The sequence below is a fragment of the Erinaceus europaeus genome, chromosome 14, assembly GCF_950295315.1.
Source record: "Erinaceus europaeus chromosome 14, mEriEur2.1, whole genome shotgun sequence".
Taxonomy (NCBI): Eukaryota; Metazoa; Chordata; class Mammalia; order Eulipotyphla; family Erinaceidae; genus Erinaceus; species Erinaceus europaeus.
In genome coordinates, this window is record NC_080175.1 from 2,794,889 (window position 1) to 2,817,388 (window position 22,500).

Sequence of the window (22,500 nt, forward strand, 5' to 3'; positions counted from 1 at the left end):
CAAAGTAAAAGAAAGCAAAGCACAGACTTTGCAGGGAACTGTGGGAAGGAGGCATGTCGGCTCAGTGCTACTTCTCCTCCCTTCCCTCTGGGTCACGGGCTCTCCACAGACAGGCAGCCTGTTTCCTCGCTGCTGCGCGTGGAAAGTCTCTGCGTGTAGCTGGTGCTGAGCCCTTTGCCTGCTGAACGGCATGTAGAGCTGTCTGTCCCTTTCACTGGGAGTCCCTCTGTCCTTGGCCTTGGTTTCTTCGGCTCTGCAGAAGCTTTTCAGTTTGAGGTGGTATCGCGGGTTTCCGCGTTTTCCTTGCAGTTGCAGTTACGTCATCGAAGATGGAAGATGTCTTTCAAGCTTCTATCAGAAAGTGTTCTGCTAGTGTTTCCCTCTGAGTATTTAATGGAACCAGGCCTCGGCCCCAATTTCTTATCTATTTGAAGTTAACATTTGTAAAGGAGAAATGTGATGGTCTAGTTTCATTTCAACACAATTTTCCCAACACCATTTCTTGAATATTCCTTCTCTCTCTCTCTCTCTCCCCTCCAGGGTTATTGTTGGGGTTTGGTGCCAGCACCGTGAATCCACTGTTCTGGTGGTCAATCCCCCATTTTATTGGATAGGACAGAGTGAAATTGGGAGAAGGGGGGATAGAGAGAGAGAAAGAAAGAGAGCCACCTGCAGACCTGCTTCACCTCCTGTGAAGTGTCCTCCCTGCAGGTGGGGAGTGGGGGCTTGAACGTGGATCCTTGTGTGGGTCCTTGCACTTAGAACTATGTGTACTTGACTGAGTTGCCACCACCTACCCCTAGATTCACTTTTCTCCATTAAATATTTTGGGTTCCCCTTGTCAAAAACTAGATGTCCAGTGTGCACTCACCTGCACCCACTCACCTGCACACTCACCTGCTCACTCACCTGCTCACTCACCTGCTCACTCACCTGCACACTCACCTGCTCACTCACCTGCACACCCACCTGCACACCCACTTCACATCCACCTGCACACCACCTGTGCACTCACCAGCTTACTCACCTGCACACCCACCTCACACTCACATTGCATGCTCCCCTGCGCACTCACCTGCACATTCACCTGCACTCGCCCCTGTGCACTCACCTGCTCAGTCACCTGCACACCCACCTCACACCCACCTGTTCACTCACCTGTGCACTAACCTGCACACTCAACTGCACACATCACCTGTGCACATCACCTGCGAACTCACCTGCACACTCACCTGTGCACTCACCTGCACACTCACTTGTACACTCACCTGTGCACTCACCTGCACACACTCACCTGCTCACTCACCTGTGCACTCACCTGCGCACTCACCTGCACACTCACCTGCACACTCACTTCACACCCACCTGCACACCCACCTGCGCGCTCACCTGCATGCTCACCTTCACACTCACCTGAACACCCACCTCAAACCCACCTGCACACTCACCAGCATGCTCCCCTGCACACTCACCTGCACATTCACCTGCACACTACCTGCACACTCACCTGAACACTCACCTGCACACTCACCCTCACACTCACCTGCGCACCTCACCTGCACACTCACCTTCACACTCACCTGCACACTCACCTGCACACTCACCTGTACACTCACCTGCGCACATCATCTGCACACTCACCTGCACACTCACCTATACACTTACCTTCACACTCACCTGCACACTCACCTGCACACTCACCTGCGCACTCCTCTGCACACTCACCTGTACACTCACCTGCGCACTCACCTGCACACTCACCTGCGCACTCACCTGCGCACTCACCTGCACACTTACCTGTACACTCACCTGCGCACTCACCTGCACACTCACCTGCGCACTTCTCTGCACACTCACCTGTACACTCACCTGCACACTCACCTGCACACTTACCTTCACACTCACCTGCACACTCACCTATACACTCACCTGTACACTTACCTGCGCACTCACCTGTGCACTCACCTGTGCACTCACCTGCACACTCACCTTCACACTCACCTGCGCACTCACCTGCGCACTCACCTGCACACTCACCTGCGCACTCACCTGCGCACTCACCTGCACACTCACCTGCGCACTCACCTGTGCACTCACCTGTGCACTCACCTGTACACTCACCTGTGCACTCACCTGTACACTCACCTGCACACTCACCTGCACACCCTCCTCAGCAGCTGGTTTCTTCCCAGCTCTGTGTCCACTGACTTCCCGGGATCCTCACTGGCCTCTTCTGTGACAGTTGTACCTTTTTTCTTTAATCTGTATTAATCAGGAGTCGCTTCACATCTGTAGGGGATAAATTGAAAAAAATATTCATCATGGTTTAGTGCCAAAGGTGTTCTGTTATGCTGCACAGAAACCGGGAATTCTTGTCGGAACCTGGGCGGTAAACAGACTCAGAGTCTCCCCGTTTTCCAGATACGCGGGTTTGTGAGAATGGCTGACAGGCAGCGCAGGCAGGTTCGGCGCATCAGCGGGTCTGTCGCATGGATGCTCATCCTAAGGGAGCACACAGTAAAATGCTGCAGCGGCTGACCAGGAGGGAATCCTACAAAGGGCAGACGGCCTACTGGTGGCTCCTGGGCGTCAGCACGCACATCGTCATGCGTGAGGACCTGGGTTCAAGCCCCAGGGAAGCTTCATGGCCATGGAGCACTGCTGCAGAAGTCTCTCCCTCTCCTCTCTCCTTCCCTCCCTCTCTCTCTCCCTCTCTCCCTCCCTCCCTCTCTCTCTCTCTAGCCCTCTCTCTCCCTCCCTCTCTCCTAGCCCTCTCTCTCCCTCCCTCTCTCCTAGCCCTCTCTCTCCCTCCCTCTCTCCTAGCCCTCTCTCTCCCTCCCTCTCTCCTAGCCCTCTCTCTCCCTCCCTCTCTCCTAGCCCTCTCTCTCCCTCCCTCTCTCCTAGCCCTCTCTCTCCCTCCCTCTCTCCTAGCCCTCTCTCTCCCTCCCTCTCTCTTCCTCTCTCCCTCTCTCTTCCCCTCCCTATCTCTCTTCCCATCCCTCTCTTCCCTTCCCTCTCTCTTCCCCTCCTTCTCTCACTTCCCCTCCCTCCCTCTCCCTCTCTCTCCTCTCTCTTGCTCTCTTCTCTCCCCTCTCTCTCCCCTCTCTCTCCCTCTCTCTCTCCCTCTCTCTCTCCCTCTCTCTCTTCTATCCTCTCTCCCTCTCTCTCATCTCACTCTCCTTTCTCTCATCTCTCTCCCCCTCTCTCTCTCCCCCTCTCTCTTTCCCTCTCTCTCACTCTCTTTCTCACTCTCCCTTTCTAGTTCTCTTTCCTCTTGTATCTTCTATCAACCAATAAACAAAGTTTTTTAAAATAATAATAATAAACTAGGAAGAAACAAAAAACATGTATCTGACTATAGGCAGGAGATAAATTGGTTCTTGTATTTAAATATTGTTATTGGGAGGATTAACGGTTTACAGTCAATACACTTGTTGGTCCATGTGTCACATTTCTCAGTTTTCTGCAAAACACTCCCCCTGCCCCCAGTCCAGGTCCTCCTCCACCATCAGCACCAGGACCTGAAAGCCCCCCAACCCCAGAGTCCTTGACTTTGGTGCCAGACACCAAGGCCAGTCCATTAGTGTCTCCCCTTCTGTTCTTGTTTCTCAACTTCTGTCCATGAGTGAGATCAGCACATCTTCATCCTTCTCTTTCTGGCTGATCTCACTTCACAAGATTCCTTCAAGCTCCATCCAAGATGAGGGGAAGAAGATGACTTCATCCTTCTTCATAGCCGAGTAGTATTCCATTGTGTATCTAGACCACAGCTTGCTCAGCCACTCATCTGTTGTTGGACACCTGGGTGGCCTCAAGGTTTGGGCTGTTACACACTGTGCTGCTGTGAACACAGGTGCACACAGATCTCTGGATGGGTGTGTTGGGTTCCTTAGGATCTGTCCCCAGGAGAGGAATTGCAGGGTCACAGGGCAGGTCCACTTCTCGCCTTCTGAGAGTCTCCAGGCTGCTCTCCACAGGGGCTGGACCCACTGACATTCCCACCAGCAGTGAGGAGGCTCCTTTGTCCCCACAGCCTCCCCAGCATTTGTTGTTACTGTGCTTTCTGATGTGTGACATTCTCACAGGGGTGAGATGGTGTCTCAGTTGTCTTTTTTTAAGATATGTATTTATGTATTTATTAATGAGAAAGATAGGAGAGAGAGAGAGAGAGAGCACACCAGAACCAGACATCACTCTGCTACATGCGCTGCTGGGAATTGAACTCAGGACCTCATGCTTGGGAGTCCAGTGCTTTATCCACTGTGCCACCTCTCGGACCACTCAGTGTTGTCCTCGTTTGCAGTTCTCTGACAATCAATGACTTGGAGCATTTTTCCCCTTAGTCTTCCATCTCATAGGGCTTTCCAGAGAACTTAGACAGCTGCAACATTTTCCCACTTGTCCGAGATGCCTCTGAAGACACATTAAGTCAGAAAGTGTCCAGGTGTGTGTGCCTTCGGCCCACCTGCCCACAGGTCACCAGGTAAACAATGTGGTGAGGTCATCACGGCGGAACCTCTGAGGCTGTGTAGCTCCGGCCAGAAGGCGGGGACCTGTTCATTCCGGGAGCAGTTAACGGAGGTTGGAAGCGGCCAGACAGAGCCTGTCATGAGAAGGCCCTTGGAGATGAGCACAGTAGCTCTGAGGTGTCAGTGGACTGTGAGCAGGCTGGCTGAGGGAGGTACGTGCTCACCCCACACCCCAAGATACGCAGTCTTAGCCAACTGAGATGGCGTGTTCCTTCAATCTCCATTCCCTAACCGTCTCCCCGGCCAGGCGGAGTGAGGCTGAGAGGACCTATGGTCAAGTACTACAGGAATGTGGAGTCAGGGTGCATGGGAGCCAACCCTGCTGGGTGCAGCTGTGTCCCCTCACCCAAGACTTCCCCAAGCCTCCACCCTCCACACCTGGGAAGCAGCCATGCTGGGGATTATTTTCATAGGTGTCATCAAGGAGAAGCCAAACCAGAGTAGGGTGGAGCACAAGTCCAGGGTCAAGTGTCCTGAGATGCAGAGAGGTTGGGAGATGTGGGACGATGATGGCCAGGCTCACAGCCCTGCTGACACAGACTCAGGATTAGTCAAGAAAGCTGGCAGCCTTAACTGGGTAGACATCTTTGCCAGCATGTCCAGGAGCCTCCCCTCCCCAGATCCCTGCCCCACTAGGGAAAGACAGAGACAGGCTGGGGGTGTGGATCCACCTGCCAACACCCATGTCCATCGGAGAAGCCATGATGGAAGCCAGAACTTCTTCCACTTTCTGCTCCCCCCAAATAAATTCGGTCTATATTCCCAGAGGGGTAAATGGTAGGGGAAGATGACCAGAGGACTCAGAACCCCAATTGCATCAGACCTAAAGCAGTTGTCATACCATCACTGCAAAGGAAATGCATCTGGGAAACATCAGAGGAAGCCAGGCACTGCTTCTCTCACTTGAGGGAGAAGAGGGGGAAAGAAGAAAGACATCTGGAAGTAGTGATAGGTGTAGAGGTGGCTTAGAAAAGAAGTGAAGGCAGGGCCTTTGGAAAATGTGGGGGACAGAGAACATATACAGAGACACAGACACAGATGTAGTATCAGTCCATGTCTGTGACCTTAGGGAAACAATTGCAGTTTCCAGTGGAGACGGTGGGGACACAGAGCTTGGTGGTGGCAACTGCGTGGAATTATACCCCTATTATCTTACATTCTTTTTTACTTTTTTTTTTTAGGACAGAGAGAAATGGAGAGAGGAGGGGAAGACAGAGAGGGGGGAGGGAAAAACAGACACCTGCAGACCTGCTTCACCGCCTGTGAAGAGACTCCCCTGCAGGTGGGGAGCCGGGGGCTCGAACCAGGATCCTTATGCCGGTCCTTGCGCTTCACACTACATGTGCTTAACCCGCTGCGCTACCACCCAACGCCCAACAATTTTTAAATCAATATTAAATCACTAATAAAAAAATAAGAAAGGAAGGAAAGGAAGGAAGGAAGGAAGGAAGGAAGGAAGAAAGAAAGAAAGAAAGAAAGAAAGAAAGAAAGAAAGAAAGAAAGAAAAGAAGAAAGCCAGAAGCCAGGAGGAGCTGGGGCCCAGCCACCATGTTGAATTCATTTCAGGCGTCTGACCCGGGCAGACCTCTCCCTCATGGGATTCATCCACAGCCTAGAAATTGCCGGGATAGCCTGAGGGTTCTTCTTCCCGAGCAAGTGCTCTCTGGGTTGGAGAGAACTCGACTGGAGCCAGCTGAGGCTGCTGCGTGAAAGAGGGATCAGGAACTCGTGTCGGGCTACTGTTGCAGGAGAGAGACTCTGGGACTCGTGGAGCCAGAAGGCAATCCAATGTGTGTTGAATCAGAAAAGAACATTCTTTTATACATCCCAAGAAGGAAGTGGTAGGGTGCGACTAGGAGAGGGGTCAGAGCGAAAAGAGTGTGAACCGGTGGGATTAAACCAGTGCCCTGCAGACAGGGCGGGTCTCAGGTAAAGCAGTGATTATGTAAATAGACCACAGCGTTAAGCAATGCAACAGAAGGGTTCTTAGAAACAGACCAACAAGAAACCCCCATCCCCACCTCCACCCCCCCCAAACACAGATGGGTGGGCGGAACATGCTGGAAGGTGGGATTTCTGTCCTGGTGCCCGGGAGCCTCTTCGAGCTCAGTTACCCAGGCCCTGGTTTGAGGGGAATGCACCCTTTTCGGGAGTTTTCAAAGGAGCCTGGGACCCACCCAAGCAGGTGACTAGCTCATGATGCCAGTAGGCGGGTGGGGGCTTAGGAGGGCCAGACACGGGTGAGGCTGCTTGGGTGACCAGCTTGATTGTGACCTTGCTGAGCTGAGGCCGGCTGGCCCAGGGGAGACTGGACTGAGGGGGACAGAGCCTGGGCCTCTGTCATGAGGTAAACTGGCCTTGACACTGTGGACATGGGAGGTGAGGGGGACACCTGGATTCCATCACAGGAGGTGGGATGATGGAGATGCCTGCAAGATAGTGAACATGGTGGGGGAGGAGGCAGGAGGACCATGGAGGAGGGTGGGAGGAGGCACAGAAGGGAGCCGGAGGGAAAGGACAGGGAGAGGTGCTGGCTGTGGGGACACTGGCTGACCGGCCACCGTTTCCAGGCTGGTGTCTGTGTATGAAACCAGAGTCTTGTTGTTACGGTGTCTGGAGGGAGCTCAGGTGGGCTGTGTCTGGGGTGGCTATTTTTCTTTTTAATTGAAGACCACATTTAATATTTTTAATATATATATTTTTTGCCTCTAGGGTTATTGCTGGGGCTCGGTGCCTGCACTAGGAATCCACTGCTCCTGGAGGCCACTTTTTTTTTCCTTTTGCTGCCCTTGTTTATTGTTGATGTAGTCATTATTATTGTTGTCATTGCTGATGTGGTTGTTGGATAGGACAGAGAGAAATGGAGCGAGGAGGGGAAGACAGAGAGGGGGAGAGAAAGACAGACACCTGCAGACCTGCTTCACCGCCTATGAAGAGACTCCCCTGCAGGTGGGGAGCCGGGGGCTCGAACCGGGATCCTTATGCCGGTTCTTGAGTTTTGCACCATGTGCCTCTACCCCTCTGCACGACCGCCTGAGCCCCATATTTTTAAATTTTTATTATGTATTGGAAAGAAGCAGAGGGGAATAGAGAGGGAGACAGAGAGGCATCTGCAGCGCTGCTTCACGGCTCTTGAAGCTTCTCCCTGCAGGTGGGGAGTGGGGGCTTGAGCCTGGGTCCTTGCACACGGTGTCATATACCCTCATCTGGGTATGTCATGGTCCAGCTCCCAAGACTATGCGTATGTATTCATTTATTTGATAGGACAGAGAATTTAAGAGGGGAGGGGAAGATAGAGGAAGAAAGACACCTGCAAGCCTGCTTCATGCTCTTGAAGCTCCCCTCCCCCACGAGTGGTGATTGAGTACTTGAACCTGGGTCTTCACACATGGTAACACATGCACCATCACCCAGCCCCCTGGCATGTTTTTTTTTAATTATAATTTTTCACTTTTTAAAGTTTATTTACTTTCCCTTTTGTTGCCCTTGTTGTTTTTTTATTGTTGTTGAAGCTATTGTTGTTGTTACTGATGTCATTGTATTGTTGTTGTTATTGATGTCATTGTATTGATGTCAATGGAGAGAGGAGGGGAAGACAGAGAGGGGAAGAGAGAGACAGACACCTGCAGACCTGCTTCACCGCCTGTGAAGTGACTTCCCTGCAGGTGGGGAGCCGGGGGCTGGAACCGGAATCCTTATCCCTGTCCTTGCGCTTTGCGCCACGTGTGCTTAACCCGCTGCGCTACTGCCCGACTCCCGGCATGTTTTTTTTTTTTAGAGTTTACTTCAGGAGAGAGAAGGCAGGAACAGCACTGCCACGTGCACCGTGTCAGGGTGTGGGAGGAACTCTGGAGCTTTTGCTCACAGGATCTGGGCCGTGGGCAGACCCACCTCCTTGGCCTCAGACCAGAAGGCCTAGAGGGAAGCAGAGGGGCTCAAGGAGAGAGCCCACGGAAGCAAGCCAGGCGCAGTCATGGGCAGGGGAAGGGAAGGAGACGGAAAACCCCATGAGTCTATGGTGGAAAGATGATGTCACCAGGAGGCTCACCCGGCCAGCTCTCACAGAGACCAAGGACTTCAATCTGCAGAGCATTTCTCCCCAAGAATCACCCACCCCACTCTGTTTATCTCCTTTAATGATTATTTATTTCATGAGGGGGAGAGGCAGAACACCATCTGACTCAGGCAGTGCCAGGGACCAAACCCCTGGGCCACAAGCCTGCAAGTCCTCCCTGCCTCCTGGGTCTATGTTGAAAGACTTAATTGTGAGACATCAATTCTGCAGCGCTAGGTAGGAAGAGAGTTAGAAGCATCGTGAAACTTCAGACTAAGCCTACCCACCTGTAAGCCTGGCAGGAGGGACTATGGCTGTGGGCTGTGGGCTGTGGGACGTGTGTCTGTGCATTGTGGGGGACGGCTGGGTACCCCTTCTGTGGTGCAGTGACTGAGATGAGAAGACTTCTAGTTCTGCAGGAAAGCTTGCAGAACTAGAAGTCAGCCAACACGCCTCATCTGCACTGGCCTGTGAGGGCTGGCTCATTAGGCGACGCTGACTGTAGCTTGTCTGCTGTTCTGAGATCACACCAGCACAAGCCATGTTGGGTGTGCAGTGGGCTCTGGGTTCGAGTCTCACCCATACCCTGCAATTCCCGCAGTGCGTTGTTGTATGCTTTACATTGGGTTCTAGTTCTCCCCTGCCCAGAGAATTGGATCAGTCCTGTTAATTTCGCGGGCCCTCTTGGCCCCGCCCCAAGGAACCCCGAGAGAGGGCAAGAGTTCGAGAGTTGGAGAGAGTTCCAGTTACAGAGTAAGAGAGAGTTCCACAGTTGAAGAGTTTCAGAGTTCCAAAGTGAGAGGGTTCCTGAGTTCGAGAGTGAGAGAGAGTGCTTGTGGCGCTGCAAAGAGACAGCAGAGTTCTGTTTGGTGATTAGTTTGTCTTAGTTTATGAATCGTTGTTTCTGAATAAAGAAATACAGCTGCCCTGCCCAGCCGTTGTCTCCGCGTCTCTGTTACCCGCCCGTGAAGCCTAGCCCCGCTGGCTAGAGCCCCGGAATTTTAACAGTGCGTCTCTGAGCTTTTCCAGAAATACTAGATTTTTTCTCTCTTCTCCTGAGACACCTCTCCTTTTCTTCTGCCTGGGTTGTACCGCTCTCTCCCCAGCGTCTCCCCTCTGGTTTGGCTGTGTCCAGCCCATCCTGTGAACTTCCTACTCCCGCAGACAGGATTGTAGACACTAGGGGGTGTTGGTCTGACTCGGAGCACACCCAGACACCAGTCGCTATTTCGCATCCAAGTGTCTCCTCTCCCTGCTGCCTCCAAGAACGGGCAAGGCAGGTGTGACTCCTGAGCTCACAGAGAACTGGTGCCTGGACTTGGCCTGCGTTTGAGCTGGTGGCTGGTGGAGCCAGGGCTGGGAGCCAAGTCCTGCACCTGCTCTGTGCTCACGGCCTGGCGCAGGCTTGACTTTTCTTGTGACCGATGTTCATGAAGAAGACTGCCCACTGGGTCTCCTCTGCTCTACAGGCTGACCCCAAGGGACCCTCAGGTCCCAGGAAGCAGTTCACAGTTCACTACCTGACTCTGCCACTGCTCCCTAGACAGATTGTCTCACGAAGTTGATAGAAGTTGCTCTTGCCTATTGACTGTTCTTAACTCTCATTGGGTCGGCCGACCTAGATGGGATTTTTCTCTTCAAATTCTTTTTTTAAATTAATTTTATTTATTTGCATATTATTGGATAGAGAGAGAAAAAATGGGAAGGGAGGGGAAGATAGAGAAGGAGAGAGACAGAGAGACACCTGCAGCCCTGCTTCACCACTCGTGAAGCTTATCCCCCTGCAGGTGGGGACCAGGAGCTTGAACCTGGGTCCTTGTGCATTGTAGCATGTGCACCTAACCAGGCGTGCCACCGCCTGGCCCCAGGATTTTTACCTTCTAAACTCCAAATGTAACTAAGCTTTGCAGTCGTTCCACATAAACAGCTGCATATACACCCTGAAATACTATACACTAAGGAACAAAGACCGTAGAGAGTGGAAACGGGGAAGGGATGGATGGACAAGGATTTATCTTGAGTCAGAACATTCTAGATTCTCTGCTGGTGAGTTAAGACCTGAGTAAACAAGGTTACAACTCATGGCAGATTTATGTATCTCATTTCTTAAAAATTCTTTGACTATACTGAAAAGCAGCACTATTATCTCCTTTTACCTAGGACTGCAGGATAACTGGTACTCTGCAAACGACTTGATTGCCCTTAAAAACCTCCAGTCTGATGCTGCCGGGAAGAAATCGGACTTCACCCAGGTAACCTATATCTTCAGCTTGACAGTAGTCAGCAAAACGCAGCCGGCTATCAGCACCACTCCTGGCCTGCTTGTGGGCTATTTGCATTTCATTTTGCTGAGTCAGAAACTGAACGAGCACAGCAGAAAATCTGACTCTCGGTGGCTGCGGCTTCTGACACCCACGTGCCCTGGATAGATTCTGTTATCCTCTCACACAGATAGTGACTCTGCAGTATCACAGGAAGGTGTGGTGGGTGAATCTCAGGGTTAAAGAATCTAGTTAGTGGGCTGGGTGGTGGCACACCCAGTTAAGCCCACACAGTACTAAGTGCAAGGACCTGCAAGGACCCAGGATTGAGATCCGGCTCCCCACCTGCAGTGGGGAGGCTTCATGACTGGTGAAGCAGGTCTGCAGGTATCTGTCTTTCTCTTCCCCTCCCTCTCTCTCTCCTCCTCTCTCAATTTCTCTCTGTCCTGTGCAATCAAATGGAAGCAATGGCCTCCAGGAGCAGTGGGTCTGTAGTGCCGGCACCAGCCCCAGTGATCACCCTGGAGGGAAAAAAAAAAGAATCATTTATAGAAAGTGGAGAATTCTGGTGGAGATGTGGAGAAAGCAGAACTCTGCTACATTGCTGGTGGGGATGCCAACTGGTACAACCATTATGGAAAACAGTGTAGCAAATCCTCAGACAGATGACAATGGCAATGCCCTGTGACCTGGAAATACTATTCTATGGCATTTATTCAAGAGACATGAAAGCCTTAATCCAAAGGGACATGTGTAGCCCCACACCCCTACCTGCATCATTCTCAACAGCCAAGGAGTGGAAACAGCTAAATGCTCATTGGCGGATGACTGGAGAAAGAAGTTCTGACATTTATACTCCATGGAATACTACTTTGCAATTACGAAAGATGAGACTGAGTCCTTGGAGACAAAGTGGGTGGAGCTGGGGGTGAAGTAAGTAAGGAGATGAAAGATAGCCACCAGATGGTTTTGATCAGATGTGGGAACTGGAGAACTGATACCCATGAACTTGCAAAGAAAAAAATGTCGTGGAGATGTGAGGTTCCTGCTGTCTTAGGGTTCAAAAAGACAATGGATAGTTATTGTTATCATCACGTTATTTGGTAATCAGGTTAACTTTGAAAAGTCCCTTTGTTAGGGTTTGCTGTATAGTACCCAGCATCTTGTATATAGCTGTGCTACCAGTTGCTTCTGATCTACTTGGTCTAGGCTTTTGAGAGAGTCCGCATATCAAAGACACAGCCTATCTATTAAAAAGACTCAGTCTGTGTTTTAAAAACTTCAAGACATACAATCAATTTTTCCCCCCTCTCATATTAGTTAGTGATTTATATGACTACACTTCAATAGGAGTGTACATAAACACCATTCCCACCACCAAAAGACTGTTTCCCATCCCACCCACCCCACCCCACCCCCGCCGGCCCAGGAAGCTGCATATCTGCCCTCCCCCTCACCTTGTCCCTAAGACTTTAGGGGAACTGTGGTGGTTCTCATTTGGGAATGTGAGGGCACAGGCCTTCGGTGATGGGTGTGGTGTGGAAGGACACTCTGTTATCTTATAATCTTGTAGATAAATATTAAATCACCAATAAAAGATTGTTAATTGTTTGTTAATGAGAGCTAGTTTATGACATGCCGGGGATTGAACTTGTGGAATTACCAGTACTGACAAGTGCTGCACTGTAATGCCAAGTCCTCCCTCCCTCCCTCCGTCATTGGAGCTTTGTTTGGGCATAATTCTACCACTTCTGATAGATTTTTTTTCCTTCTTTTTCCACATAAAAATGAGAGAGAGAGAGAGAAGGGACAGAGACAGAGAGAAAGGGAGACAGTACAGCACTGCTCCAACACTTAGGAAGCCTTCCACTCAGCACAGCGCCCTGTACGGTAACCTGGTATTCCAACCCAAGCCTGTACACCTGGTAGGAGGCGTCCTCTCTGAATCTCCCTTTTAAACCAAACTCAATCTGCCGGGAGCGGGCGTGGGCAGTGACTGTGGGCTACGCCACGCAGCGCTTTGCAAAGCAGGGACTCTGAACTCTAACAAGCTTGTACAGGCTGTGCTATCTGCAAGCTGTCAGAGCTCTAACATGGACAAGAAAAGCAGAGGTTGTGCTTACGCGATGCTTCTGCTTCCAGAGGACAAAATCCTGCTCTCAGCTGTCACCACAGCGAGTGATGGAGGCCAGACTCTCTCGCCCTGCCCGCACTGCCAGAAGCAGTCTTGATAGTCTTCTTTTAACAAGAGATTCACTAATGAGAGAGAGAGAAAGAGAGAGAGAGAGAGAGAGAACAAACACGTGTACATATGGAAGAAGGGCTGGGGAATATGGTTATGCGAACATGATTTTCATGCCTGAGGCCCCAAAGGTTCCAGGTTCAACCTCAGCACCACTATAAACCAGAGCTGAGCAGGGCTCCGGTCTTTCTCTCTGTGTTTCTCTCATTAAAACAAATGAAATAGAGACCCAGGTGGTGGCGCACCTGGTTAAGCGCACACATTATAGTGCATGAGGACCCGAGTTCAATCCCCTGCTCCCCACCTGCAGGGGGAAAGCTTCACGAGTGGTGAAGCAGGGCTGCAGGTGTCTCTGTCTCTTTCCCTCCCTATCTCCACCTCCTCTCTCGATTTCTCTCTGTCTCTATCCAGTAATAATAAAATAAAATATTAAAATAAATTATATTTATTACATATATATGGAGAGAGAGGGAGAGAGAGAGAGAGAGAACCAGAATGCTTTTAGTGTATGAGGTGCTGGCGTTCAAACCCAGGTCCTCTCAGTTTCAAGCTCTGCAAAGCCGCCGTCTCCACTTTGGAGACGAGAAACTTCAGCCCAAAGCCTGCAGCTCCTAAGCTGTGAGTTCTGCAGCCTCTGCTCCCCCCTCGCTCTGAAGGGCTGAGGACAAGCAGGCTCTCCCTTCTGCAAACAGCTGCTCCACCCTCAACATTCGCGGGGTTCCTGGCACCATCTCTCCTGGCAGATAAAACAACAAGGGGTCTTCTGCAAAAACACAAATAAATTCCTGTCCCTTCAAGCCCTACCCCACTGAAATCTTGTCGGGCGTTCTCTCTCAATTTAGCTCAGCAGTTTCTAAGGTTCCACGAGGCTGTCAGGGTCCCCTGGGTCTGAACCCCACCCCGTGGAGACAGGATGCTCTTCTAGGTCCGGAGGTTTCATCATCAAGATGCAGAGCGGTCTCTCTGTGCAGGCACCCAGCTCACTGGTGGGAGATGTTGAGATGCGTGGATGTAGCTCCTTGAAGAGGAGGAGGAGGAGCAGAAAGGCAGCTTGGTGGGGAGCAGAGTGGGGAGAGGGGTGAAGGTAGGTGGAGCAAAGTAAGGAGGGAGGGAGGGAGGGAAAGAGAGAGACAGAGAAAGAGAGGGGGAGGAGAGAGAGAGAGAGAGAGAAAGAGAGGGAAAGGAGAGGGAGAGGAAGAGGGAGAAAGAGAGGGGGAAGAGAGAGAGAGAGAGAGAGAAAGAGAGGGAGAGAAAGGAGAGGGAGAGGGAGAGGGAGAGGGAAAGGGAGAGGGAGAGGGAGAGGGAGAGGGAGAGGGAGAGGGAGAGGGAGAGGGAGAGGGAGAGGGAGAGGGAGAGGGAGAGGGAGAGGGAGAGAGGTTTCTGCCTGGCCATGAAGGGGATAAGATGCTCATAGCCATTGCTACTCTTCTTAGGAAAGATGCCAAGTGACAGACAGTTTCCCCCCCCAAGTTTGTTTTATGCTGATCTGGTGAGCTGCATCCATTTGTGCTGATGTCAAAATGCTGTGGGCATTTGGGGCCATGGGGCTGAGTCTGAGACACACACACACACAGGCACATGCACACGCGCACACACACACACACACTCTCTTCCAAAGCCCTATTTGCAGTGACCTGGTCTCTCTAATTTGAACCCATCAGCAGTGCGGCTTTTGAATCTCCCTCCCGACCTGGAGCCTTTAGAGCTCGTGCCCTGCATGCCAGGGACGCCGGGAAGGAGGTGGTGGTGGACAGTGCCACTGGGGGAGCGTTCTTTCCTCTCGGCCATCAAGCCCCCTCCTAACGCTACCCCTGCCAGACACCTGCCCAAGATTGATGAATGTCCCACCCACACTTCATTGGAGCCTTGGAAGTGATATGCAGACATGTCTTCAGCCCAGTGATTATTTAGAAGGAATGAAATATGGATGAGGACCACCTTCATTAAAAAGCAATGTTTAAATCTTCCTGTTAATAGAAGTCATGGCCACTCTGTGTAGATCCTTAGAGGTAGGCAGAGGCAAGAAAACAAGATTGTTAGGTATGCAGTCCTTCCTCCATCCCCCCACCATGCATTTTAAAGACTATTTCATTTCTGTATTTTAACAAGAGAGAGACAGAGAGAAAGATGCAGAGAGAGAGAAAGAAGCATACGCATCAGAGAAATGCTCAGCTCTGGCTGATGGTGGTGCTGGGGCTCGGACCTGGGACCTCAGTGTCTCAGGAATGCAAGTCTTTTGCAGAACCACTACACTGTCTCCCCAGCACCCCCTCCTTTTCTTATTATTTATTTTTACCAGAATCAGTCAGTCTATCTTGGTGTTACTCTCGACCGCACCCTGTCATTTCACAAACATCTCATAAAAACTGCAGCAAAGGTGGGCGTGAGGAATCACATCATTGCAAGACTGGTCAGCTCCTCATGGGGCGCGAGCGCTTCCACACTACGATCATCATCTCTGGCATTATGCTATTCCACTGCAGAATACTGTGCCCCAGGATGGTTCCGTAGCCCCCATGTCCACTTGGTCGATTCCAAATTATATTCCTCCATGAGGATCATTTCTGGAACCATCCGTTTCACCCCGGTTCCATGGCTGCCAGTTCTTAGCAACATCGCCCCGCCAGATATTCGTCGGGATGCGGCATCATCTAAGTTCATTTCCCACGTCTATGCTCGACCGGACGTGCCAATATACGCGGAGATCTTCGCCCACCCTGTCTAACGCTTGACGTCTCGTCACCCAATCTGGTCCCCTACGCCTACACTGAACTTCTCTGTTCCAGTCTCTTGGAAACAGAGTTGGCAGTCAGCTGAGGTAAAGAACAAACACCTCATCACAGACCCCTGCAAGCGTCAACCCGGCTTTGACCTAGCACGTTATGATCGGGCCCTCCTCAATCGCTATGGAACAGGCCATGGCCGGTGCGCCGCTATGTTCCATCGCTGGGGAGCCAGAGACGACCCGAACTGCCCCTGCGGCTCCAGACAGACTATGACCCACATAGTCAACGACTGCCACCTCTCCAGATTCAAAGGAGGTCTCGAAACGACATCAGGCTCAACCTGACGCTGTTGACTGGCTGCGGAAGAAGGGCAAACACTAGAAGAAGAAGAAGCACCAGAACCTAAGACTATGATGCTTACCAACTTGCCTGCCTCCCTTATCACATAGCATCTGGTTCCGGGCAACGTCTCGCGTCATGCCTGTGATCTTTATTTGGAACGTCTGCAGACTGGATGCCGTTGGCATGGCAGAATTTATTCTGAAAGAATTGGGAGACACACTTGCCTTCTGCGTTGTGAGGCATTCAGCTCTTGGCTTCTGGTCAATGCGCATGAAGTCAGCTTCATGGCGGTGCAAACAGGGAAAGTCCAGCCCCGCATGTGTTCTCCTCAGACATCCTCGCATGCAGAGTGAAGGCTAGCTCGAGGAGTGCCTCCTTGTGGGGTGTAGGAAAGTCAGGTGCGTTTTTGCATAGGAAAACATAGAAAAATACAACATGACTTTTGTGACAGCCCAATGGATACAGCCCAAGAGAGTCAGCATATTTGCAGCTGAAGTGGAAAAAACTGAGGAGTGTGTTGTGTGAGGGGGGCCAGGACCCCAGGATCTAGCCAGAAAAGCAAGTTCTTTGTTGTAGAACACCTGTAGGGAAGAGAAGTACCTCATGCAAAGAGATGCAGATTCCCAGGTGTTGATCGGTGTCACTGCATATCCTCTGGAGAAATACACTGGGGCAGGAAAGCAGGTCTGATTCTTGGCTCCTCCCTGATTGTAGTTCATGAAGTAATGTCCTTTATGCTGTGCCCCGAGGCGTAAATATAAAGTTAAAAGCAATCAGTAAAATTCATTTAAAAAAAACAAACAAACCATGAGCACAGTTACCAGCACTACAAAAAAAATCAGGTTAGAAGCATTTAAAAGATATCAATAACTGAAAACAGCATTCCAGAGAGAGGAAATGTACCGAGGGACCCCGTGCCAGTCAAGACGTGGGCGGTGTTTCCCACCCAGGCGAGCTCCCCACACCACCCCACACCCTTTCCTGCCTGCCTTCTGCCCTTGAGCGTCTACTGCAGACAGAAGATGGTTTCTTTCCTTTCAGATCAAATCTTACACCGGTGAATTTGATTTGGGATGAAGTTTTGTTTTTTTTTTTTCCAAAGCTGTGTTTAGGCAGCCTGCTCGGTGCAGAGACCAGATGGCATGACGCCTCTCAATCACTTAATTGTGGAGAAGGCATTTGACGGGGCAAAGGTGGGGTCACTCTTTCCAGAGGCAATCCACCCTCTTTGCAATAGGAGCAGGCCAGCAGGCGGCTCCTCTGACCCTTCTCTGCCTGGACCCTAGCCCCTGAGGTAAACCTGATGCCTTTCTGCCTGTCAAGGACCGAGCCGTGCCTTCATCCAGACGAATGTGTGGGTGTCCGACCCCAGGACCGCAGGGGCACTGTCTTTGGAAGCAGAGCCTTTGAAGAAGGGATTACGGAGAATTGAGATCACTGGTGTGTCTCTAATCCAAGCTGACTGCTGGGCTTGTAAGAACAGATCAGGAGACCAATACATGGAAGGAAGGGAAGGTGAAAAAAAAAAAAAGAAAAAGAAAGATGAGAACAGGCACTCAACGCCGTGGCCTTTCCTCCTGGATGCCCAGCCCCTGGGATGAGGAGGGGCCCATTTTCTCTGGCTCACCACAGCAGGACCGCAAGACAGGGAGCCCCAGCAGCTGAGGCAGATGCTGAAGGAGAGGTGTGTCTTCCCTGTAGTTCTGTCATGGGATGCAAGGAGGAGCCGTCAGAATTGAGGGAGGGGATACTTCCTGCACAGGAGGACGATACTGAGGAATCAGAAGCTTCCCGTCCCGTGTCTCTGGGTTGGCTGGTCGGGCTTTTGCCAAAGAAAACATAATGGCACTTGTCCTGGTCTCCACTGCCGTGGGATTTTGATGTCTGGCTGCCTGCGTGCCCGAGTCTGTGAAGTCCACAAGGCTGAGAGGTCTCCCTGGCATCCTGCATGGAGTAGGTGTCCAAGAAACAGTCAACAGGCGAGCAAATGAGCCCATGGTTGGTGCCTGCCCTGCGTCACCAGTGAGGGAGTAACGGCTGCCTTCACCCACACTCACGCAACAGGCCGTCGATGTGTTGGTATCAAGGAACCCTCCCAACCCCTGCCACAGGGCAGAGCGTCAAGACTCCGCCCCTCCTTCCCCAAGTCGCTGGCCTGGGCTGAATCTCAGGGATCACCCCCTCCAGGAACAGCACTGTGTTCCGGGGAGAGAGGTACGTCCACCTGTGGGCTCACCCCAGATGCCCCCCGGACAGAGGAGGAATCGTCTGTCTTCCTTCCTGGATGGTCCCAGGCACAGTGTCGCTCCCAACACGGCAAGCAGCTGTGTGGCTTTGGACATGAGTGCAAGTCGTCACCACCAACACCACCACCACCGCCACCCCACTGCCCCACCGCCCAGCACGCCCAGGATCCCCCCACACACATACACACACTGCCTTGCCGTTGCCTGTTTTCATGTCTCAGGGTCAGGGTCCCACTGGCTGGCTCCCGCCAGGCCTGGGTTGATGAGCTGGCGGCAGAGTCTGGGTCCTTGTGGGCCTCTGGGGCTCCCCCTGCAGGGACCAGGCCTCCCTCTCCTGTGGGGTCAGCTGCAAGCACCTGCCACTTCCTGGTGGCTTTTTAAAAAATTTATTTGTAAAAAGGAAACATCAACAAAAACCATAGGATAAGACAATTCCCACCACCAGAGTGCCGTATCCCATCCCCTCCCCTGATAGCTTTCCTATTCTTTGTCCCTCTGGGAGCATGGACCCAGGGTCATTGTGGGATGCAGAAGGTGGAAGGTCTGGCTTCTGTAATTGCTTCCCCACTGAACATGGATGTTGGCAGGTGGATCCACACTCCCAGCCTGTCTCTCTCTTTCCCTAGTGGGGCAGGGCTCTGGGGAAGCAGGGCTCCAGGACACATTGGTGGGGTCGTCTGTCCAGGGAAGTCTGGTTGGCGTTATTCTGGCATCTGGAACCTGGTTGCTGAAAAGAGAGTTAACATATAAAGTCAAACAAGTTGTTGATTAATCATGAACCTAACAGCTGGAATAGTACAGATGAAGAGTTGGGGAGGTTTTTTTTTTTTTTTTTTTTTTTGCCTCCAGGGTTATCGCTGGGGCTCAGTGCCAGCACTATGAATCCACTGCTCCTGTAGCCATGTTTTCCATTTTATTGGATAAGACAGAGAAAATTTGAGGGGGGAGGAGAGAGAGAGAGAGAAAGACATCTGCACACCTGCCTCACCTCTTAAAGCATCCCCCCTGCAGGTGGGGAAAGGGGTCTCAAACCAGGATCCTTGTGCAGGTCCTAGTGTTTACTATATGCACATTTAACCAGGTGTACCACCACTTGGCCCCTCTGCCTTTAAAAAATAGATATTTGTATTCATTATTGGATAAATACAGGAGAAATTGAGAGGGGGGAGAGACACCTGCAGCCCTGCTTCACCACTTGTAAAGCTTCTCCCTGCAGTGGAGAGGCCATTCAGATCCCAGCTGGGCAGAACTTTCCAGAGTACGTAGCCTCTGGCTATAGACAAGATCCAGGCCCCTGCCTTCCAGAAGGTTCCAGGGGCGCCCGGTGTGGACGAAGCCTGGGGGCTAGCAGTGGCATCCTCGGTCCCCTCATCCCCAGGTCAAATTCTCTCTTGCCTGAAGAGGGGCCGGGGTAACTGTCCTCTCTGTCTCTTTGCAGGAGGCCCTGCCAATGCTGAGCCCTGAGATGATATCCCCCACTGTAACTTCGCAGCTGATGAACGACGGTGAAGCCACAGGCCCGGCCCAGGCCGTACTGGGGATCCCCACCCCATCATCCCCCAAGTGGCCCGGGGGGCCTCCTCTGGCATGTCACCGTGGAGTCGCCCCCGACAGGGCCTTGGTCTTGCTCCCGGGGCCCTTAGGAGTCCACATGCCACTGCAAGAGCTTGGACCCGGGACCGAGCCAGCACCCAGGGGCGACCCAGGGGGACCCAGCCCCCAGAAAGGCTTTGCGTCCATCACTATCACCGCCCGGCGCGTGGGACCTCCTGCCAGCACTGTGTTGTGGGGGGCCCGAGAGGACCCTCAGCCCAGGGAGCCCTCGGCGCTGGCCGGCAGCCCCTGTCCACAGCGGCCCTATGGGCCTGCCCCCTGCACAGAACTGTCCAGAAGCGGCTCCGGGAGGAGGCTACAGGAGGGGCCACGACAGGGCTGGATGGCCCCGGTGGACAGCGGAGAGGACTCTTACTCTGCAGACACCCCGCGGGCAGACCAGGGCCCACTGCTGTTCAGCTCCTGTGTCCATCTTCGGGTGTCCCAGCAGAGCCCGCAGTCCATCTTCTACCTGGACAGGTCCCTCTCCGTCCCCCTGGAGGCTGTGGCCGGGTCAGGCCCTAAGCTGCACCGCTCTGTGCTGTCACTCAACCTGAGCTGCAATTCCCACGGCCCGCCAGCAGATGGCGGAGGCGGCACGGCGAACACCCCGAGGCCTCGCCGCCAGGTGCCCCTGGCCCCCCGATGGAGCCTGGGCTCCCAGGACAGTTTCTGGAAGGCAAGCCCACCCCCAGGACCCCAGCCTCTGCCGCCGGGTGCGTGTCCCTGGAGGGAGCCGCCTCTGCGGGGCAAGGCAGAACTCACAGGTGCGGAGACCCAGCAGCTGCCGGCCGGGGACAAGCCCTTGGCGCACTGTCCCTCCCGCCAGCTGTCCATTCACATCCCGGGATGGAGCTACACAGCAGGTGAGAGAGGCCAGGTGGGGAGGGACCCCGGGGTGCAGGGCCCACCACGTGCGGGGCGAGTGACAGCTCATGGCATGGGCTCAGCCCCATGTGGAGGGGGTCAGGAGGGGCTGTCTTTTATCTGCTCGACTAATTACACAGAAGAAAGTAAGGGACATCTCTTCATCTCTTCTGACAGCATCGGGATTATTCTCACCCCTGATCATCCCCCCCCCTTTTGTTGCTCTTGTTGTTATTATTGCTGTTGTTATTGCTATCGTTGTTGTTGGATAGGACAGAGAGAAATGGAGAGAGGAGGGGAAGACAGAGAGGGGGAAAGAAAGACAGACACCTGCAGACCTGCTTCACCGCCTGGGAAGCGACTCCCCTGCAGGTGGAGAGCCTGGGGCTCAAACCAGGCTCCTTACGCCGGTCCTTGTGCTTTGTGCCACGTGCACTTATCCCGCTGCGCCACCGCCCGACTCCCTCCCCTCCAGTAGAAACATTGTATACAGTCAGCAAGAGAAACACTGGCAAAAACATCTTTATCCACTAAAGGACAATTATTTCCTCTATGACAACCTTTTATTAGAGTTACCAAATGAGTAAAGTCAGTAAAACTTGAGGTTAAACTAGACCCCACAAACCCTAGGTGTGTTTCCTTCCTATCTTGAGGCCAGAAGCCATGAACCCAACACCAGTCTGGACACAACAAATGGCACTAAAGAAGGGCGACAAAAGCTGGGTGAGGGCAAGAGACCGGCTCTCTTAATGGCAGCCTTTTTGGTCACCACTAGGCCACCCCATCACCAGGGGCCCCAGTCAGGGGATCTGGGATTCCCCCACAGACGTGATGGGCCTGGACCCCTAACAGCCCCTCTCTCCACCATCACTGGTCGCATCCATCAGGAACATCAGCACAAGCCCTCCTGGGGCCTCTCCAGGACCGGCCCTCACTGCAGAGCAGAATGGCGGGGACTCCCCACTCTCTGAAGGGAGGCCGGTCAGCCTGCTCTGCCCCTCGAGGAAGACGGGACCTGACATGAGTGCAGCCTAGAAGGTTCCAGCGGTGACCAGGGACTTTGAGCTCAGACTGACCCCTCGGAGGTTTTGTTTTTAATATTTATTTATTGGATATATGCAAAGATAAACGGAGAAAGGAGGAGGAGATAGAGAGACAGAGACACTGGTAGCACTGCTTCACCGCTCTTGAAGCTCCCTCCCCCCACCCCACGCCCCATGAGAGGACCAGGGGCTTGAACCTAGGTCCTTGAGCACGGTAACATGTGCGCTCTTGATGGGTCTTTCTGAAAGGGGCTTTGTAAGTTCTGAGCAGCCTGTCCACAGGGTGTGGGTGCAGACCTGCTGAGTCCGGGGAAATGGCCACTCCCGAGAGAGGCTGAGTCTGGTCATGTCCGACCATACCCCTGGCCTCCTCCAGGCTCACGCAGCAAAGGGAAGAGAGCTTTCACTGCAGGGCCAGGCAGGGGCGCTCCTGGTTAAGCACACACATCGCCATGTGCAAGAATCTTGGTTCCAGCCCCCGCTCCCCACCTGCAGGAGGGGAGCTTCAGGAGAGGTGAAGCAGGGCTGCGGCTCTCTCTCTCTCTCTCTCTCTCTCTCTCTCTGTGTTTCCCCTGCTTTCTCTCTTGATTTCTTTCT

General features: G+C 52.6%; 1 protein-coding gene across 2 annotated transcripts in view; it reads left to right on the plus strand.

The window, feature by feature from the left end:
- Nucleotides 1-22,500, plus strand: part of C14H10orf90 (chromosome 14 C10orf90 homolog) — a 201,842-nt gene that overhangs the window by 129,207 nt on the left and 50,135 nt on the right. Inside the window, exons 1-3 of one of the 2 annotated variants that reach the window (XM_060171087.1) lie at nucleotides 4,579-4,681; nucleotides 10,744-10,835; nucleotides 19,839-20,859. In XM_060171087.1, the coding sequence (XP_060027070.1) occupies nucleotides 4,609-4,681; nucleotides 10,744-10,835; nucleotides 19,839-20,859 (1,186 nt within the window). In that variant the 5' untranslated portion in view covers nucleotides 4,579-4,608. Of the gene's footprint in view, nucleotides 1-4,578; nucleotides 4,682-10,743; nucleotides 10,836-19,838; nucleotides 20,860-22,500 lie in introns of those variants that run through there. The other variant, XM_060171086.1, reaches the window with a different exon arrangement.